This window comes from Bombina bombina, chromosome 4, assembly GCF_027579735.1.
Source record: "Bombina bombina isolate aBomBom1 chromosome 4, aBomBom1.pri, whole genome shotgun sequence".
In the NCBI taxonomy this organism is placed as follows: Eukaryota; Metazoa; Chordata; class Amphibia; order Anura; family Bombinatoridae; genus Bombina; species Bombina bombina.
In genome coordinates this window covers 173,223,739-173,243,410 of record NC_069502.1, presented here as the reverse complement: position 1 = coordinate 173,243,410, position 19,672 = coordinate 173,223,739, and the positions used below count along the sequence as shown (strand labels likewise).

Here is a 19,672-nt window from a genome sequence, read left to right as displayed (position 1 = left end):
ATCTTGGAACAAGTCCAAGCAGAACAAGAAGCTCGCCAAGACGAAATCGGCATGAAGGGGCGGCCCCCGACCTGTCTCCGGACCAAGTAGGAGGCAGATTATCTCTCTTCTCCGAAGCCTGGTTGCAGGATGTTCAGGACCCTGAGGTTCTGGAGGTTGTCGCCCAGGGTTACAGGATAGGGTTAAGATCCCATCCGCCCAGGTGCAGATTCCTCCTGTCTAACCAGTCTTCAACACCGGAAAAGAGAGAGGCCTTTCTAGAATGTGTGAGGGATCTCTCCTCTCTAGGTGTTATCTTACCAGTACCCCAAGCAGAAAGGGGTCTAGGGTACTATTCAAATCTCTTTGTGGTTCCAAAGAAGGAGGGCACGTTCCGCCCGATTCTGTACCTAAAGTGTTTAAACAAGTTTCTGGTGGTTCCATCGTTCAAAATGGATACTATCTATTCTGCCCCCAGTTCAAGAGGGGCAGTTTATGACAACAATAGACTTAAAGGATGCTTACCTTCATGTTCCAATTCACATGGATCACTTCAAGTTCCTAAGATTTGCGTTTCTGGACAAACACTTCCAGTTTGTGGCCCTTCCCTTCGGTCTGGCGAAGGCCCGAGATTCTTCATGAAGGTTCTGGGGGGGCACTACTTGCAGTGGCCAGATCCAGGGGCATTGCTGTGGCGCCCTATCTGGACGACATCCTAGTCCCAGGCGCCATCGTTCAACCTTGCAGAGGATCATTTGAGGGCTCTTCTTTTCTTCCTCCAATCTCACGGTTGGAAGATCAACTCAGGAAAGAGTTCCCTGGTGGAGTTCCTGGGCACGATAATAGACTCTTTGTCCTTGAAAATATTTCTCACAGATCAACGGCGCAGGAAGATTGCATCCACCTGTCTTGCCCTTCAGTCCTACTCAAGCCCTTCGGTGGCTTGAGATGATCCACCTGTCAAGCCCTTCAGTGTATGGAGATGATCGGGCTCATGGTTTCCAGCATAGATGTCATCCCTTTCACCAGGTTCCATCTCAGACCTCTTCAATTGTGCATGTTGAGACAGTGGAACAGTGATAATTTAGATCTATCTCAGCGGATATCCATAGATGTTCGGACCAGGGACTCCCTCTCTTGGTGGATCCGTCCGGAGCATCTGTCCCTGGGGACATCCTTCTTGAGACCATCCTGGGAGATTGTGACCACGGACATGAGTCTGGCAGGATGGGGAGCTGTTTGGGGTGCCAGGATTGCACAAGGAAGGTGGACCCGGGAGGAGTCTCTCCTTCCAATAAATATTCTGGGTGTGGCCTCTTCTGGGGTCGTTCAGCTTCATCAGGTACCAGACCGACAACATTACCTTGGTGGCTTACATCAACCATCAGGGGGGTACGAGGAGCTCCCTAGCAATGAGGGAGGTGTCTCAGATTTTGCAGTGGGCAGAGTCCCACAGCTGCTCGCTCTCAGCGATCTACATTCCAGGTGTGGACAACTGGGAAGCGGACTTTCTCAGCAGGCAATCCTTCCATCCGGGGGAATGGTTTCTTCACCCCAAAGTATTTGCGGAGATTTGTTTTAGATGGGGAACACCGGAGATAGATCTCATGGCGTCCAGACTCAATTGCAAGCTACCCCGATACGGATCGAGGTATCCTCAGGCAGAGCTGATAGATGTCTTAGTGGTGCTTTGGGGATTCAGCCTAGCTTACATTTTTCCACCGTTACCACTTCTACCTCGTATAGTGGCACGCATCAAGCAGAAGCGAGCTTCATCCATCCTGATTGCTCCAGTGTGGCCGCGGAGGACGTGGTTTGCGGATCTGGTGGGATGTCATCCTCTCCACCATGGAGGTTACCCTGTTGCAGGGATCTGCTGGAACAGGGTCCCTTTTTACATCAAAGTCTCGCTTCTCTGAGGCTGACTGCGTGGAGATTGAACGCTTAGTCTTAGCCCAGAGAGGTTTTTCTGAAAGTGTGATTAACACTCTAGTTCAGGCAAGGAAGCCAGTCACTCTTTGCATCTACCATAAGGTGTGGAGGACTTACTTGTCCTGGTGTGAGAAGCATGGATATCCATGGCACAAGGTAAAGGTATCCAGGATTCTGTCCTTTCTCCAAGAAGGTTTGGAGATGGGTCTTGCCACCAGTTCCTTAAAGGGACAGATTTCGGCATTATCAGTCTTGCTGCACTCGCTGAGCTTCCTGATATTTGATCTTTTGTTCAGGCTCTGTCTAGAATCAGGCCTGTTTTTAGGCAATCTGCTCCCCCATGGAGTTTAAACTTGGTCCTTAAGGTATTGCAGAGGGTTCCTTTTGAGCCTATGCATTCTATTGGCATTGAGATTCTGTCTTGGAAGGTTCTCTTCCTGTTGGCTATTGCATCGGCACGCAGAGTATCGAAGCTAGCTGCCTTGCAATTAGAGCCTCCTTATCTGTTTTTTCATGCAGATAAGGCTGTTCTTCCCACCGGTCTGGGATTTCTTCTCAAGGTGGTGTCTAACCGTAACATTAATCAGGAAATAATTGTTCCTTCTTTGTGTCCTAACCCTTCTGGATGTGGTTCGTGCCTTGAAGTTCTATCTTCAGGCTGCAAAGGAAACTTCTTTGTCCTTTTGGTTGAGGAGCTTGATTCGCTTGGCCTATGAGACAGCGGGACATAAGCCTCCTCAGAGGATCACTGCTCATTCAACTAGAGCTGTGGCTTCTTCTTGGGTCTTCAAGAATAAGGCTTCTATGGAGCAGATTTGTAAGGCGGCTACCTGGTCCTCCTTACACACTTTCACAAAGTTTTACAAATTTGGCGTTTTTACTTCTGCGGAAGCTGTTTTTGGGAGAAAGGTTTTACAGGCTGTGGTGCCCTCAGATTAGGGTCCGCCTTTTTACCCTCCCGGTTTTATTCAGTGTCTTCTAAAGCTTGGGTATATGTTTCCCAAAAGTAATGAATGAAGCCGAGGACTCTCCTCTCCTTTAGATGGAAAACATAAATTATGCTTACCTGATAATTTTATTTCCATCGTGGGGAGGAGAGTCCATGGCTCCCGCCCGTAACTCTGGTGGGCGGACCTAAAATAAATTTTCTTCTGGCACCATTTATACCCTGATATTTCTCCTACTGTTCCTTGTTCCCTCTGCAGAATGACTGGGGGATGAGGGGAGTGGGGGAGGTATTTAAAGGAACATTGAACCCAATTTTTTTCTTTTGTGATTCAGATAGAGCATGCAATTTTTTTATTTTTTTTTATAACTTTTATTTACAACCAGCAGTATATACAAAAAAAAAGTTTAAATCCACATCTTGCGCCACACAGGGCCCGATGTTTCCAAAGTAACATGGCATACAATAAACCAAATAATACTGAGAGAAAAAAGTAAAATATTAATATTATCAATATCTCACAAGGTTATGTCATTACATCAAAAATAACATATATATTGCTGGGGATTTTTGAATTTTTATCCCTTAGACATCTCAACAGAAACTAAGAACAATCAAAATATAACTCATCGAAACCATATATACAAAACTTAAAAAAAAAAAAAAATAAAGAAGACCGTTTAATCTCCGCCCCTCTCCCCCTCCCCTACCAAATTCCTAAAAGAACAATCTCTGAGTTTTTAAAGGGGAAAATCAAATAATCTATTTCTGTCTCCTGAAGTGTCTTTATGAATATTGCCCATTTATTGAAAAAATTCCTTATATCTACTTCCTTATCAATATTAGTATCTTTTTGTTCCAGTACACATTGCTTTTTTAAGTAATTTCTGACTTCAGGAATCGTCGGCAAGGCTCTAGACTTCCATTTTTTGCAAATCAAATATCTGGAAGCTAAGATGGAAAGATTTATTATTTTTTCATTAGTCTGGAAGTTACCTTCTGTCGGTAGACAGAATATGATTTGATACAGTGATAGATTCAGTGTTTCTATCTTTAATATCGTTTTAAGCCAATATTCTATTTTTTTCCAGAAGTCTCTTATTTTTGGGCAATGCCAGAACATGTGCGTCAGATTTGCCGCAGGGTAAGAGCACTTAGGGCATTTATTAAATTCTTGATTGTGGACTCTGAGACCTTTCTCCGGGGTGAAATATGCTCTATGAAGAAGCTTTAGATGTGCCTCCCTCCAAGTGGCTGATAATGTAGTTCTTGCTGCTTTATTAATTGATAATTGAAGGATTTTTGACTCAATGTTATTCTGGGAGACTAAGGTATTCCATGCCCTTGCCATGTTATCCAGAATAGGGGCGCCTTTACTGGCCCCAAGTATGTGGTAACATGGGGCAATGGACATGCATCCAATTTTATTAAGAGTTTTCCAGTTGGCCCAGCTCCCAGCACCATCCTGCCTCTCCAATTATTTCTGTGATGAAATGCCTTATTTGCAAATATGCAAAAAAATCTTTATTAAGGAGGTTAAATTTTGCTTTTAATTCCGCAAATGTCCTAACACATTTTCTGTCTTTTTCTATTAAATAATGCACTCTATCGAGACCGCAATTATGCCACCTGTTAAAGACTTCTGAGTTTATACCTGCTTGAAATCGCGGATTCCCTATCAAGGGGAGGTAATTTGATACAGTAGTGGTTAATGAGAGAAGCTTGGATAGTTTCCACCAAGCTTTCATCGGGTTCAGTATAGTTTTGACACCTTTAATCTCTGATGGTATATCCTTAGGTGAAGAGTGTATCATAGCTGCAGGGAGATACGGTTTACATATGTTTAGTTCAAGCTCATTATTTAAGATATAATTTTTGGTAAAGATCCAATCAGCTACTATACGAGCTAAAAAACTAAAGTTGTAGAATCTGATATTTGGTAATGCTAAACCTCCATATTCTCGTGGTGTGACAAGTTTCGCAAGAGATATTTTGGGTTTTTTCCTTTGCCATATAAACTGTCTAATTGCAGTATTGAGTAAACGGACGTCTTTTTCTAATAGAATTAATGGTACATTTTGGAGAATATACAAAAGTTTGGGGAGGAGGGTCATTTTGAATAGTTCTACTCAGCCTGATATTGATAGGGGTAAGTCCTGCCAGAGCTTAAGTTTCTCCTTGATATAAGTTAGCATAGGAGATATGTTAATTTTATAAAGGTCCCCTATATTGCTTGGTATATGAATACCTAGATATTTGAAGGAGTCTGTGACTACCTTAAAAGGAATATCTGATATAGAGGTATTGTTTTTCCTGAGCCAAAGTATTTCGGATTTTGACTTGTTCACCTTGTAACCTGAAAAGGAGCCAAAGTGGTCAATTATTTGAATAAGTTTTGGTATATTTAGCTTGGAGTTGGATAGATAGATCAAGAGATCGTCAGCATACAGTCCAACTTTCATCTCACACTTACGAATTTTTATGCCGTTAAGTGATTCCCTTATCATAATTGCTAATGGCTCGATGGCTATGTCAAAAAGAAGCGGAGAGAGAGGGCAGCCCTGGCACGTGCCTCTGTCTATAGCAATTGGGGGAGAGATGATATAATTTATTATTAGTCTTGTGTGAGATTGGTTATGTAGGTTTTCTATAAATTTAAGAAAATTGCCAATGATCCCGAATTTTGTTAAAGAAGTTGTTATATGGCTAAAAGTTACAGAATCAAATGCTTTTTCTGCATCGATTGATAGAACAGCCAAGTCCGGGAGGCCCTCTTTCTCCGCTGCTGGAGGGGATGAGTTCTGAATATAATCTAAAGTGACAAGGAGCTCTCGGATCTTTGCCGCAGAGTTACGTTTATTTAGGAATCCTGCTTGGTCCGTGTGTATTATTTTTGCTAAAATGGTCTGTAATCTATTTGCTAAGATGGAAGATTGAATTTTATAATCTGAATTTAATAACGCAATTGGTCTATATGACTCTTTTCTCCAACATAGGTGTGTCCGGTCCACGGCGTCATCCTTACTTGTGGGATATTCTCTTCCCCAACAGGAAATGGCAAAGAGCCCAGCAAAGCTGGTCACATGATCCCTCCTAGGCTCCGCCTACCCCAGTCATTCTCTTTGCCGTTGTACAGGCAACATCTCCACGGAGATGGCTTAGAGTTTTTTAGTGTTTAACTGTAGTTTTTATTATTCAATCAAGAGTTTGTTATTTTGAAATAGTGCTGGTATGTACTATTTACTCAGAAACAGAAAAGAGATGAAGATTTCTGTTTGTATGAGGAAAATGATTTTAGCAACCGTAACTAAAATCCATGGCTGTTCCACACAGGACTGTTGAGAGCAATTAACTTCAGTTGGGGGAACAGTGTGCAGTCTCTTGCTGCTTGAGGTATGACACATTCTAACAAGACGATGTAATGCTGGAAGCTGTCATTTTCCCTATGGGATCCGGTAAGCCATGTTTATTACGATCGTAAATAAGGGCTTCACAAGGGCTTATTAAGACTGTAGACTTTTTCTGGGCTAAATCGATTCATTATTAACACATATTTAGCCTTGAGGAATCATTTTATCTGGGTATTTTGATATAATAATATCGGCAGGCACTGTATTAGACACCTTATTCCTTAGGGGCTTTCCCAAAGCATAAGCAGAGCCTCATTTTCGCGCCGGTGTGGCGCACTTGTTTTTGAGAGGCATGGCATGCAGTCGCATGTGAGAGGAGCTCTGATACTTAGAAAAGACTTTCTGAAGGCGTCATTTGGTATCGTATTCCCCTTTGGGCTTGGTTGGGTCTCAGCAAAGCAGATACCAGGGACTGTAAAGGGGTTAAAGTTTAAAACGGCTCCGGTTCCGTTATTTTAAGGGTTAAAGCTTCCAAATTTGGTGTGCAATACTTTTAAGGCTTTAAGACACTGTGGTGAAAATTTGATAAATTTTGAACAATTCCTTCATGTGTTTTTGCAATTGCAGTAATAAAGTGTGTTCAGTTTAAAATTTAAAGTGACAGTAACGGTTTTATTTTAAAACGTTTTTGTACTTGTTATCAAGTTTATGCCTGTTTAACATGTCTGAACTACCAGATAGACTGTGTTCTGAATGTGGGGAAGCCAGAATTCCTATTCATTTAAATAAATGTGATTTATGTGATAATGACAATGATGCCCAAGATGATTCCTCAAGTGAGGGGAGTAAGCATGGTACTGCATCATTCCCTCCTTCGTCTACACGAGTCTTGCCCACTCAGGAGGCCCCTAGTACATCTAGCGCGCCAATACTCCTTACTATGCAACAATTAACGGCTGTAATGGATAATTCTGTCAAAAACATTTTAGCCAAAATAAACACTTGTCAGCGTAAGCGCGGCTGCTCTGTTTTAGATACTGAAGAGCATGACGACGCTGATATTAATATCTCTGAAGGGCCCCTAACCCAGTCTGATGGGGCCAGGGAGGTTTTGTCTGAGGGAGAAATTACTGATTCAGGGAACATTTCTCAACAGGCTGAACCTGATGTGATTGCATTTAAATTTAAGTTGGAACATCTCCGCATTCTGCTTAAGGAGGTATTATCCACTCTGGATGATTGTGACAAGTTGGTCATCCCAGAGAAACTATGTAAAATGGACAAGTTCCTAGAGGTGCCGGGGCTCCCAGAAGCTTTTCCTATACCCAAGCGGGTGGCGGACATTGTTAATAAAGAATGGGAGAGGCCAGGTATTCCTTTCGTCCCTCCCCCCATATTTAAAAAATTGTTTCCTATGGTCGACCCCAGAAAGGACTTATGGCAGACAGTCCCCAAGGTCGAGGGAGCGGTTTCCACTTTAAACAAACGCACCACTATACCCATAGAGGATAGTTGTGCTTTCAAAGATCCTATGGATAAAAAATTAGAAGGTTTGCTTAAAAAGATGTTTGTGCAGCAGGGTTACCTTCTACAACCAATTTCATGCATTGTCCCTGTCGCTACAGCCGCATGTTTCTGGTTCGATGAGCTGATAAAGGCGGTCGATAGTGATTCTCCTCCTTATGAGGAGATTATGGACAGAATCAATGCTCTCAAATTGGCTAATTCTTTCACCCTCGACGCCACTTTGCAATTGGCTAGGTTAGCGGCTAAGAATTCTGGGTTTGCTATTGTGGCGCGCAGAGCGCTTTGGTTGAAATCTTGGTCGGCTGATGCGTCTTCCAAGAACAAGCTACTTAACATTCCTTTCAAGGGGAAAACGCTGTTTGGCCCTGACTTGAAAGAGATTATCTCTGATATCACTGGGGGTAAGGGCCACGCCCTTCCTCAGGTTCGGCCTTTCAAGGCAAAAAATAAACCTAATTTTCGTCCCTTTCGTAGAAACGGACCAGCCCAAGGTGCTACGTCCTCTAAGCAAGAGGGTAATACTTCTCAAGCCAAGCCAGCTTGGAGACCAATGCAAGGCTGGAACAAAGGAAAGCAGGCCAAGAAACCTGCCACTGCTACCAAGACTGCATGAAATGTTGGCCCCCGATCCGGGACCGGATCTGGTGGGGGGCAGACTCTCTCTCTTCGCTCAGGCTTGGGCAAGAGATGTTCTGGATCCTTGGGCGCTAGAAATAGTCTCCCAAGGTTATCTTCTGGAATTCAAGGGACTTCCCCCAAGGGGGAGGTTCCACAGGTCTCAGTTGTCTTCAGACCACATAAAAAGACAGGCATTCTTACATTGTGTAGAAGACCTGTTAAAAATGGGAGTGATTCATCCTGTTCCATTAAGAGAACAAGGGATGGGGTTCTACTCCAATCTGTTCATAGTTCCCAAAAAAGAGGGAACGTTCAGACCAATCTTAGATCTCAAGATCTTAAACAAGTTTCTCAAGGTTCCATCGTTCAAGATGGAAACCATTCGAACTATTCTTCCTTCCATCCAGGAAGGTCAATTCATGACCACGGTGGATTTAAAGGATGCGTATCTACATATTCCTATCCACAAGGAACATCATCGGTTCCTAAGGTTCGCATTCCTGGACAAACATTACCAGTTCGTGGCGCTTCCTTTCGGATTAGCCACTGCTCCAAGGATTTTCACAAAGGTACTAGGGTCCCTTCTAGCTGTGCTAGGACCAAGGGGCATTGCTGTAGTACCTTACTTGGACGACATTCTGATTCAGGCGTCGTCCCTTCCTCAAGCAAAGGCTCACACGGACATCGTCCTGGCCTTTCTCAGATCTCACGGATGGAAAGTGAACGTGGAAAAGAGTTCTCTATCCCCGTCAACAAGGGTTCCCTTCTTGGGAACAATTATAGACTCCTTAGAAATGAGGATTTTTCTAACAGAGGCCAGAAAAACAAAACTTCTAGACTCTTGTCGGATACTTCATTCCGTTCCTCTTCCTTCCATAGCTCAGTGCATGGAAGTGATCGGGTTGATGGTAGCGGCAATGGACATAGTTCCTTTTGCGCGCATTCATCTAAGACCATTACAACTGTGCATGCTCAGTCAGTGGAATGGGGACTATACAGACTTGTCTCCGAAGATACAAGTAAATCAGAGGACCAGAGACTCACTCCGTTGGTGGCTGTCCCTGGACAACCTGTCACAAGGGATGACATTCCGCAGACCAGAGTGGGTCATTGTCACGACCGACGCCAGTCTGATGGGCTGGGGCGCGGTCTGGGGATCCCTGAAAGCTCAGGGTCTTTGGTCTCGGGAAGAATCTCTTCTACCGATAAATATTCTGGAACTGAGAGCGATATTCAATGCTCTCAAGGCTTGGCCTCAGCTAGCGAGGGCCAAGTTCATACGGTTTCAATCAGACAACATGACAACTGTTGCGTACATCAACCATCAGGGGGGAACAAGGAGTTCCCTAGCGATGGAAGAAGTGACCAAAATCATTCTATGGGCGGAGTCTCACTCCTGCCACCTGTCTGCTATCCACATCCCAGGAGTGGAAAATTGGGAAGCGGATTTTCTGAGTCGTCAGACATTGCATCCGGGGGAGTGGGAACTCCATCCGGAAATCTTTGCCCAAGTCACTCAGCTGTGGGGCATTCCAGACATGGATCTGATGGCCTCTCGTCAGAACTTCAAAGTTCCTTGCTACGGGTCCAGATCCAGGGATCCCAAGGCGGCTCTAGTGGATGCACTAGTAGCACCTTGGACCTTCAAACTAGCTTATGTGTTCCCGCCGTTTCCTCTCATCCCCAGGCTGGTAGCCAGGATCAATCAGGAGAGGGCGTCGGTGATCTTGATAGCTCCTGCGTGGCCACGCAGGACTTGGTATGCAGATCTGGTGAATATGTCATCGGCTCCACCTTGGAAGCTACCTTTGAGACGAGACCTTCTTGTTCAGGGTCCGTTCGAACATCCGAATCTGGTTTCACTCCAGCTGACTGCTTGGAGATTGAACGCTTGATTTTATCGAAGCGAGGGTTCTCAGATTCTGTTATCGATACTCTTATTCAGGCCAGAAAGCCTGTAACTAGAAAGATTTACCACAAAATTTGGAAAAAATATATCTGTTGGTGTGAATCTAAAGGATTCCCTTGGGACAAGGTTAAGATTCCTAGGATCCTATCCTTCCTTCAAGAAGGATTGGAAAAAGGATTATCTGCAAGTTCCCTGAAGGGACAGATTTCTGCCTTGTCGGTGTTACTTCACAAAAAACTGGCTGCTGTGCCAGATGTTCAAGTTTTTGTTCAGGCTCTGGTTAGAATTAAGCCTGTTTACAAACCTTTGACTCCTCCTTGGAGTCTCAATTTAGTTCTTTCAGTTCTTCAGGGGGTTCCGTTTGAACCCTTGCATTCCGTTGATATTAAATTATTATCTTGGAAAGTTTTGTTTTTAGTTGCAATTTCTTCTGCCAGAAGAGTTTCAGAATTATCTGCTCTGCAGTGTTCTCCTCCTTATCTGGTGTTCCATGCAGATAAGGTGGTTTTACGTACTAAACCTGGTTTTCTTCCAAAAGTTGTTTCTAACAAAAACATTAACCAGGAGATTATCGTACCTTCTCTGTGTCCGAAACCAGTTTCAAAGAAGGAACGTTTGTTGCACAATTTGGATGTTGTTCGCGCTCTAAAATTCTATTTAGATGCTACAAAGGATTTTAGACAAACATCTTCCTTGTTTGTTGTTTATTCCGGTAAAAGGAGAGGTCAAAAAGCAACTTCTACCTCTCTCTCTTTTTGGATTAAAAGCATCATCAGATTGGCTTACGAGACTGCCGGACGGCAGCCTCCCGAAAGAATCACAGCTCATTCCACTAGGGCTGTGGCTTCCACATGGGCCTTCAAGAACGAGGCTTCTGTTGATCAGATATGTAGGGCAGCGACTTGGTCTTCACTGCACACTTTTACCAAATTTTACAAGTTTGATACTTTTGCTTCTTCTGAGGCTATTTTTGGGAGAAAGGTTTTGCAAGCCGTGGTGCCTTCCATTTAGGTGACCTGATTTGCTCCCTCCCTTCATCCGTGTCCTAAAGCTTTGGTATTGGTTCCCACAAGTAAGGATGACGCCGTGGACCGGACACACCTATGTTGGAGAAAACAGAATTTATGTTTACCTGATAAATTACTTTCTCCAACGGTGTGTCCGGTCCACGGCCCGCCCTGGTTTTTTAATCAGGTCTGATAATTTATTTTCTTTAACTACAGTCACCACGGTACCATATGGTTTCTCCTATGCAAATATTCCTCCTTAACGTCGGTCGAATGACTGGGGTAGGCGGAGCCTAGGAGGGATCATGTGACCAGCTTTGCTGGGCTCTTTGCCATTTCCTGTTGGGGAAGAGAATATCCCACAAGTAAGGATGACGCCGTGGACCGGACACACCGTTGGAGAAAGTAATTTATCAGGTAAACATAAATTCTGTTTTTGCGTTGGATCTTTCCCTGGTTTTAAGATCAAAGTAGTATAGGATGAAGAAAAAGAAGGTGAAACTGGTTCGTTATCAATATAGATCTTGTTATATAGATTACCTAAGTAGAGTGCTATATCTGTTGATAAAATCTTATAGAATTCGTTTGGTAGTCCGTCCGGACCAGCTGCTTTGTTAGTGGCAAGTTTAAGAATGACTCTCTCTATCTCTTCCTTTCTAATAGGAGAGTTGAGGCTAGTAATTTCTTCAGCCGAGACTATTGGATGTATAATTTTGCTCCAGAAGTCAGAGGCTTTCTCTATGTCATAACCTTTACATGTATATAAGTCTTGGAAATAATTTAAAAATAAATTAGAGATTTTCTCAGGCTTCGAAAGTTGTTTCCCTTTATCTTGGAGTTTTTCAATAGAAGGTTTTTTTCCTTCGTTTTTAACCAGTTTAGCCAACATTTTTCCAGATTTATTACCAAATCTGTAAAGTTTGGCCTGGAGTCTAAGGTCCTTGTAAGTTTCTTGAGTCATTATAAAGGTATCTCTGGCGCTTTTAGCGCGAATATATTTTGCCCAATTTAGGGGAGACTTTTCGAGTAAAAAGCGGTTATAAGAGCTAATCAATGAGTTGATCATTTCCCTTTCTCTTGTTCTCATTTTCTTAGTTAAAATAGCTATATAAGAGATAATTTCGCCTCTAAGCACTGCTTTTGCAGTTTCCCAGAATATATTCGGGCGCTGTATATAGTAACTATTGAAATTAGCATATTCAAGGAGCTTATTTCTCAGCCAGTTTTTAAATTTTAAATCTGTGGTTAGATAGTAAGGGGAAAAAAATCGAGAGAGTTTGGGTTTTGTGTGATCTAAATAATGCTCAAGAAAAATAGGCCCATGATCAGATAAAAGGATCGGCATTATACCAGTTTTTATTCGTGTTGTAGATATATGCTCATCAATTAGGAATAGGTCGATCCTGGAAAGGGTCTTGTGGGCTTTAGAGAGGCAGGTGTAGTCCTGGGTGCTGGGGTTCTGTACTCTCCAAATGTCACGTAACGCTAGATTTTGCTTAATTTTACTGATCAATTTAGATTCAAGGTTATCTTTTTTCTGTTTTAACTGTTTAACATTTCTTCTAAGTCTATCTAAGGGGCACTGTGGTGCCATGTTGAAATCTCCTCCTAGAATCAAATGGCCTTCGCTGAGTAACAAGAGTTTAGACTGGATAAGATTCCAGAATTCTGGATCAGTAATATTTGGTCCGTATACATTGCAAAGTGTGTAGGTCACCTGTGCCACCTTTAGTTTGACCAGTACAAATCTCCCCCCAGAGTCGGTCTCAGAGTACAGAATCTCCGTTTGTGGTCTTTTTCCAATTAATATGGCCACACCCCATTTTTTCCCAACACTTGGGGCAGCAATTACTTCCTTAACCCATGCCTTCTTTAACTTAAAAGATTCTTCTAGGTTTAGATGCGTTTCTTGTATAAAGCCAATGTCTGCTTGTGCCTTACGCAGATGGGCAAGGATCGCCTTGCGTTTAATAGGCGTTGATATCCCCCCCACGTTCCAAGATATTATTTTTAATTTATCTATCTTTTGCATTGTTTATATATAATTAGAAAATCGGCGAAGGGAGAGGAGGAGAGGGGGGGGGGGAGAGAAAAAGGAGATACACAACAATAAGAAAGAAAAAAAAAAAAAAAAAAGAAAAAGGGGGGACAAAGCAAATAAGGAGGAGAGGGGAAGATGAGAAAAAAAAAAAAGAAAAGAAAAAGGGGGGACAAAGCAAATAAGGAGGAGAGGGGAAGATGAGAGAAAAAAAAAGAAAAGGGGGGGACAAAGCAAATAAGGAGGAGAGGGGAAGATGAAAAAAAAAAACCAAAAAAAACAAAAAAGAAAAAAAAACACATACAACATGAATTTTTACATACATCAGACAATTATCCCCTACCCAAGGGGGTTCCCGATTTGTAGGACCCATCTTCTTACTTTATAACTAAAAGAGGGGAAAGAGAGAGGGATAGAAAGGGAACCAGAAAAAATGAAGAAAGAGCCCATGATCAGTGGGGTTCTGAGTTTAGTGTGTTAAAGAATTTCTCAGCCTTTTGAGCGTCTTCAAATAAATGTGTTGTGTCCTGCACTATGACTCTAAGCTTGGAGGGGTAAATTAAGGTAGCACGGTACCCATTCTGTATGAGTTTAGTGCATATTGGAGCAAGTTCTCTTCTCTTGAGGGCTGTATCAGCCGAGAAGTCTTGGAATATCAGTATCCTAGTATTTTCTATGAGGATTGGCTGATTTTTACGAAAGTATTGTAGTAGCATATTTTTATCCTGATAGTTGAGCAGTCTAGCTATAACAGGCCTAGGATGAGTATTATTCTTGTTATCTAAACGGGGGGTACCTAATCTATGTGCTCTCTCCACAACAATCGGATGATAGGCTGGAGGGATTTTTAAAGCCTTAGTGAGTGTGTCTGATATAAAAGAGCTTAAATTTTCGAATTGCTTCTCCTCTGGAAGACCTATTATTCGAATGTTGTTTCTTCTGGAACGGTTTTCCAGATCCTCCAGCCTATCAAATATTTTCTGAAAGTTGCTGCTCGCCCCCTCAAGTTTAGAGTTATGTACTGATGTAAGATCCTCTAGGTCAGAGACCCTCTGCTCGACTTCTTGCAATCTATTGGAAAATTGTCTAACCTCCTGAGCTAGTAAAGTAATATCTTGTTTTATTTCTGTCCTGAGGGTGTCAAACTTGGGTGTAAGTGCGTCTAAGATGCATGTGACCAAATTCTGCATATTAGTAGGGTCTTGTAAAGCTAGGTTGTGAGGTATGGGTGATGATGTTTCGGTAGTAGATTCTGGGGGATTCTTGAGCTTCCTATCTCTGTGTCTGGCTGCCATATTTGGAGGTGGTGTCTTGGATGGGTTAGAAAGAAATTTATCCATGTGCCAAGTGTCTACTAGCAGAAGTGAGGGATGGCGTTCTTTCTCTTTCCTTCCCCCTCCTCCCTCCCTCCCTTAATAGGGAGAGAGAGAAAAAAAGAGAGAGAAAAAAAAAAGAAGAGAAAAAAAAATAAGAAAAAGAAAAGGAAAAAACGCTTGCAGTGAGGTGAGGAGGAGGTGATATTGTGTAACAAAAAAAAAAAGAAAAATTATCAGTGATTGAGGTAGGCCCCAGTAAAAGAATTCTGGGGTAAGGACGAGGGGTGAGGATCCACTATCTAGGGTGAGGATGTGGTGGTGTGAGGGAGGTGAGAAAAAAAATATATATATATAATTAACTATACGTGTTAGGGCACATTGGACAACAAGTATGAGAGAATTGAAAAAGAGAAGGAAGGACAGTTGCTTTAGGTTGATCTCTTCTGCCCCACGTTTGAGCTATGAAGAGCCTACTGTATCAAGATTCAATCTAATCAGTTAATTACTATTTGAGTAAACAGTGAATGCGATATTTACATAAATTAATTTTATCACTATAGATGTTTGGTTTGTGGTTATACTCAGCAAGAGAAAAAAAATCCTAAATATAGAGTGCAAGACTCAATCTAATCGATTGGTTATCATTTAATTAAGCATATAGATGAGTATGTACTTTGGTGCTTTTTATCAGGATAAACAATTCATTTGTAGCTATGATTAGTAAATAATAAAGACCCAATGTATATAGTACAGCTTCAATATAAAGGGTTCCAACAGGAGGTCAGCTAAATGTAGCAGTCAGGAGTACAGCTAGCTGTGTTTCCCTAGTGTATACAGGCCATTGAGATATAAGTCTGTAGAGGAGTTACACCTCTTTTCTTTTTTTTTAATATGTGCAGAGGGGAACTCTTGTATAAGACTTCCTTATTTTTCTTTGAATGTAAAGGGTAATTATTTATTGTTGCAGCTAGTAACAGACTATTTTTACTAGTGGTCTTAATTGTGGCAGCTTGCGCTTATGAAGCAACCACTTTAAATATAATTATTTGTTTTCAGACAGATAAGTTGCACGTAAAAAAAAAAAAAAAAAAAAACCCAAAAGAGCAATATGTTATAACATCAAGGCAATTTATGGTTCATACTTTTACTAGACATATGGGGATAGCAATTTTGTTGCCCTTGATTTCTACTGGGGTTAACAGCAGTTTAATGAATACCTTAGCTATACTAGCCTACACTTATAATTTATACAGATTCAACTTAAGTGTTAGTTTACAATTTTTAAACAGTTATGTAAGGCAACCCAGAGAGAAGAAAAAAAAGAAGAAGAAAAAAAAAAAAAAGTTTTTAATACAGAGATATAGAGAAGAAAATTCTGGGATATCAAGTTCTGTATAGCTAGGAGTAGTCTAGGACATTCTGTTGTATAAGAGAGATAACCAGGATTTTAAATGAGACAGACTAAATTATATTACACCCATATGTATATATCCTAGGCAGTTTTTAGTGGCTAGGGTAAAGTCATGAGGAGGAAGTAGAGAAATCTAATATTTATCAGTCCGTTGGCCCCTTAATACAATAATCTTCAGTTTTCTTCCTTTACCATTACCCCACAAGGATGTAATACACTTCTAAACCGTTCCAGTTTTGGTAGGGGGGTAGAGAAGGTGAGGGCCAGCAGAGTTCAGGTAGAGATATCAGCACTAAATTGGTTATGGCGGGTAGCAGTTAAGGAACAAAGTTAATGCCTGATGCTCTGTTTAAGAGCTTGAAAAACAGACCCGGTCGTATCAGAGAAATGTCTCATACTTTACCAGCTGCTGTCCGGGTGTACTTGATGAGCAAGAGGCTTCTCTGGAACGCCGAGCCCCCCTCACGCAGCACCAGTGGGAGGGGGACAGCGGGTGAAAAAACAGACCTGGAGAGGTGTTATGTGGTTTCAAATATGAAGAGCCGATATGGATTGAAGCGGCAGCCCTAGTCCCAAGGACGGCTGAGCAAGCGGAGTGATCCGAGCCCCTCACGCAGCACCGGTGGGAGGGGATCTCAGGACCAATGAAAGTCGGCAATCCTGGTAACGCTTCGTTCCTTCCTCTTTGTTGCAAAAGACGTGATGAGCCGGGGGGGCACAGCAGGCAGCAGAGATCCCCGGCAGACGAACGGCCTTGGCTCCCGGGCTGGAGGGTCAGACAGGCAATCAAGTCGAGATCCGCAACATACCCAGGTAGGCTCTTCTCCACTGTTTCAGCACATTAGCAGAAATTTGAGGCACAGAGGGTCCCCGTCTAAGAGAGGTCTGCAGATGTCAGGTAAGCCTCGTCTCTGATCCTTGAAGCTGGGGTGCGGATGTACTCAGGACAGGTGTAGCCTTTCTCAGGTAATACCCGTGTGAGACAGGTGTGTGGAAGGTTTAATGCAGTAAAGGTGTTTGTTAGGTGAAGTTTGCCCTCCTGCTTCTCCTCTTTACAACACGTTTTGTGGTTTTATGCAATTAGTTCTTTAAGTCTTTGCAAAGATATTATAAATAGGTTATGAGTCCTTGCGGCTGCTTACATATGCCGCATAGTGCATTGGTAGGGCACTATTTGAGTTCCAGTACTACTGATAATTAGCTTACAAGCCGCCCAGGGTCTGAAGGGTTTGGGCGCAGATTTCTCGCCAGCAGGCTTGTAGGGAAGGATAGTCAGAACAGGTGCTTCACGTGACCACGCACCTGAGCTCCTCCTCCGGAACTCCTAGAGCATGCAATTTTAAGCAACTTTCTAATTTACTCCTATCATCAATTTTTCTTCGTTCTCTTGCTATCTTTATTTGAAAAAGAATGCATCTAAGGTTTTTGGGGTTTTTTGGTTCAGTACTCTGGACAGCACTTTTTTTATTGGTGGATGAATTTATCCACCTATCAGCAAGAACAACCCAGGGTGTTCACCAAAAATGGGCCGGCATCTAAACTTACATTCTTGCATTTCAAATAAAGATATCAAGAGAATGAAGAAAATGTGATAATAGGAGTAAAAAAGAAAGTTGCTTAAAATTTCATGCTCTATCTGAATCACGAAAGAAAACATTTGGGTTCAGTGTCCCTTTAAGCCTTTGGCTGGGGTGTCTTTGCCTCCTCCTGGTGGCCAGGTTCTGTATTCCCAAAAGTAATGAATGAAGCCGTTTACTCTTCTCCCCACGATGGAAATAAAATTATCAGGTAAGCATAATTTGTTATGTAGAGACATCTACAATGTAGTGTTGTACTACAGGTGTTGCTGACAAATGTTAGTGAAAAGCAGGGACATTAATAGTTTTTTGGTTTTTTTTGGGGTGGGGGTTGCATCTAAAAGGAGCATACTGGTTCTTATACAAATGGGACATGTCACTGTCCGCCAATAGTGCTGTGGGAGTCTTCCTTATCAGCCAATGAGCTTCTATTCCACAACCATCTCTGCACAGGCATACACGTGTTATTACTCTCAATAAAAAAACTTTTAAAGTCACTTTAAGAGCCATTGAGAATACTGGGGAGCCATGGAACCATTGAGTGGGTTTATTTAGAGATTTATATAGACACATTTTAGGTTACATAGCTGACAGGATTTGTCAAACCCGGATAAAGTAATTAGGAGTAATTTTCTTACATATTTTATAATGTCTTTCTATAGAGACTCCTATGCACTGAATCCATGTTCCTTATATGACATTGCATTGTCCCAGAGTAACATACTGCCTGGTGCTATGGGCTACAACCTGCATTTGTATTTCTAACTTATTGTAGTACATGTTATTTACATAGCATATTAAATCATGATATACGCTAGTGTGCTGTTTATTGCAGGTCAGTTTATAATGCGTAAAAATATCTTTGTGTTGCAGTGGGAACTTGGACAAACAGACTGTGAAGGGCAGCACCGCGCTTCACTACTGCTGCTTAACGGACAATGCAGAGTGCCTTAAACTACTGCTCAGAGGGAAAGCTTCCATTGAAATAGGTAGGAGTGTTATTATCATTATCTGTGACTCTTCTTTTATGCACATATATAGCAGATGGTGCTTCTCACTAGCTATCGTTTGTGTATATATATTTTTGAAAAGAGTATTATAGCCACCTAAACAGTTGGTGGTTTTAGTTTTGGGTTTTCCGTCCATGCCTTCTTTAAAGGGCCAGTCTTTGTTGGTGATTGTTACTACAAGACATTTCATTGCATGTGATTTATTCCATCTGTTAATGTTAGCGTTTAACCCCTTTGATGCTAGGTTGGGCTATTGCACATTGCAATTAAAATGTTATTTAGTATCTTATTGTAACCAAGGGGGATAAAAACCCTGTGTCTTTCTAATAACTAAAGACTGTATTCGGCTACTTTTTTGTTTATACATATTTGATTTATATCTCATATGTAATTGAAAAGTTAAGATCTTATCTCATAATTGATGGTTACCTCAATAGATAATCCAGTGTCTTGATGGATTAACTAATTGCTAAATTCATTTAAAATAATCTAATACATGAGATCCAAATCTCTTATTTTTTTCACATAGCCACACAACTTGCCCTGAGCTCTCAGTCTTTAGCTTTTTATCTGTCTTCACTTAATAATATTAGTCTGGGCTATTTCTGTTAAATGTAAGGAGATCCTTGGTTTTAACAATGTTGAAAATTCAATTTGGTCTTTTCTTCAAATTGGTGTTAACAGTAAGGTCATCTCCATGGTAATGTACAGTAAGGATCATTATCTCTGTTTGGGTTGCAGCCAATGAAGCAGGAGAAACTCCCCTGGACATAGCAAAGCGATTGAAGCATGCACAATGTGAAGACTTGGTATGTCTTGTTACTAAAAATATATTTACTTTAACCATTAACATCATATTAGAGACTGGGTAATATGGGTATTTTTCTCACACTCTCATAGAACCATATCAGTACTAGTGGGTATATGGCCTTTCCAGAAACCATAAAGGATAATTACTGTTATATGTCCTCATCCCTTTACTGCCTGACTCGTAAGTTAATTTGCCACCTCTTTGGAGTAAGGTTTGTTATTGTGAACTGATATAGATGATT

At 41.8% G+C, this 19,672-nt stretch overlaps 1 protein-coding gene across 2 annotated transcripts in view; it reads left to right on the top strand.

The window, feature by feature from the left end:
- The window catches only part of ASAP2 (ArfGAP with SH3 domain, ankyrin repeat and PH domain 2), a 774,383-nt gene that overhangs the window by 652,420 nt on the left and 102,291 nt on the right, over window positions 1-19,672 (top strand). For both annotated transcript variants that reach the window (XM_053709709.1, XM_053709708.1), the window contains exons 19-20: window positions 18,484-18,599; window positions 19,362-19,429. In XM_053709709.1, the coding sequence (XP_053565684.1) occupies window positions 18,484-18,599; window positions 19,362-19,429 (184 nt within the window). The remainder of the gene's footprint in view (window positions 1-18,483; window positions 18,600-19,361; window positions 19,430-19,672) is intronic.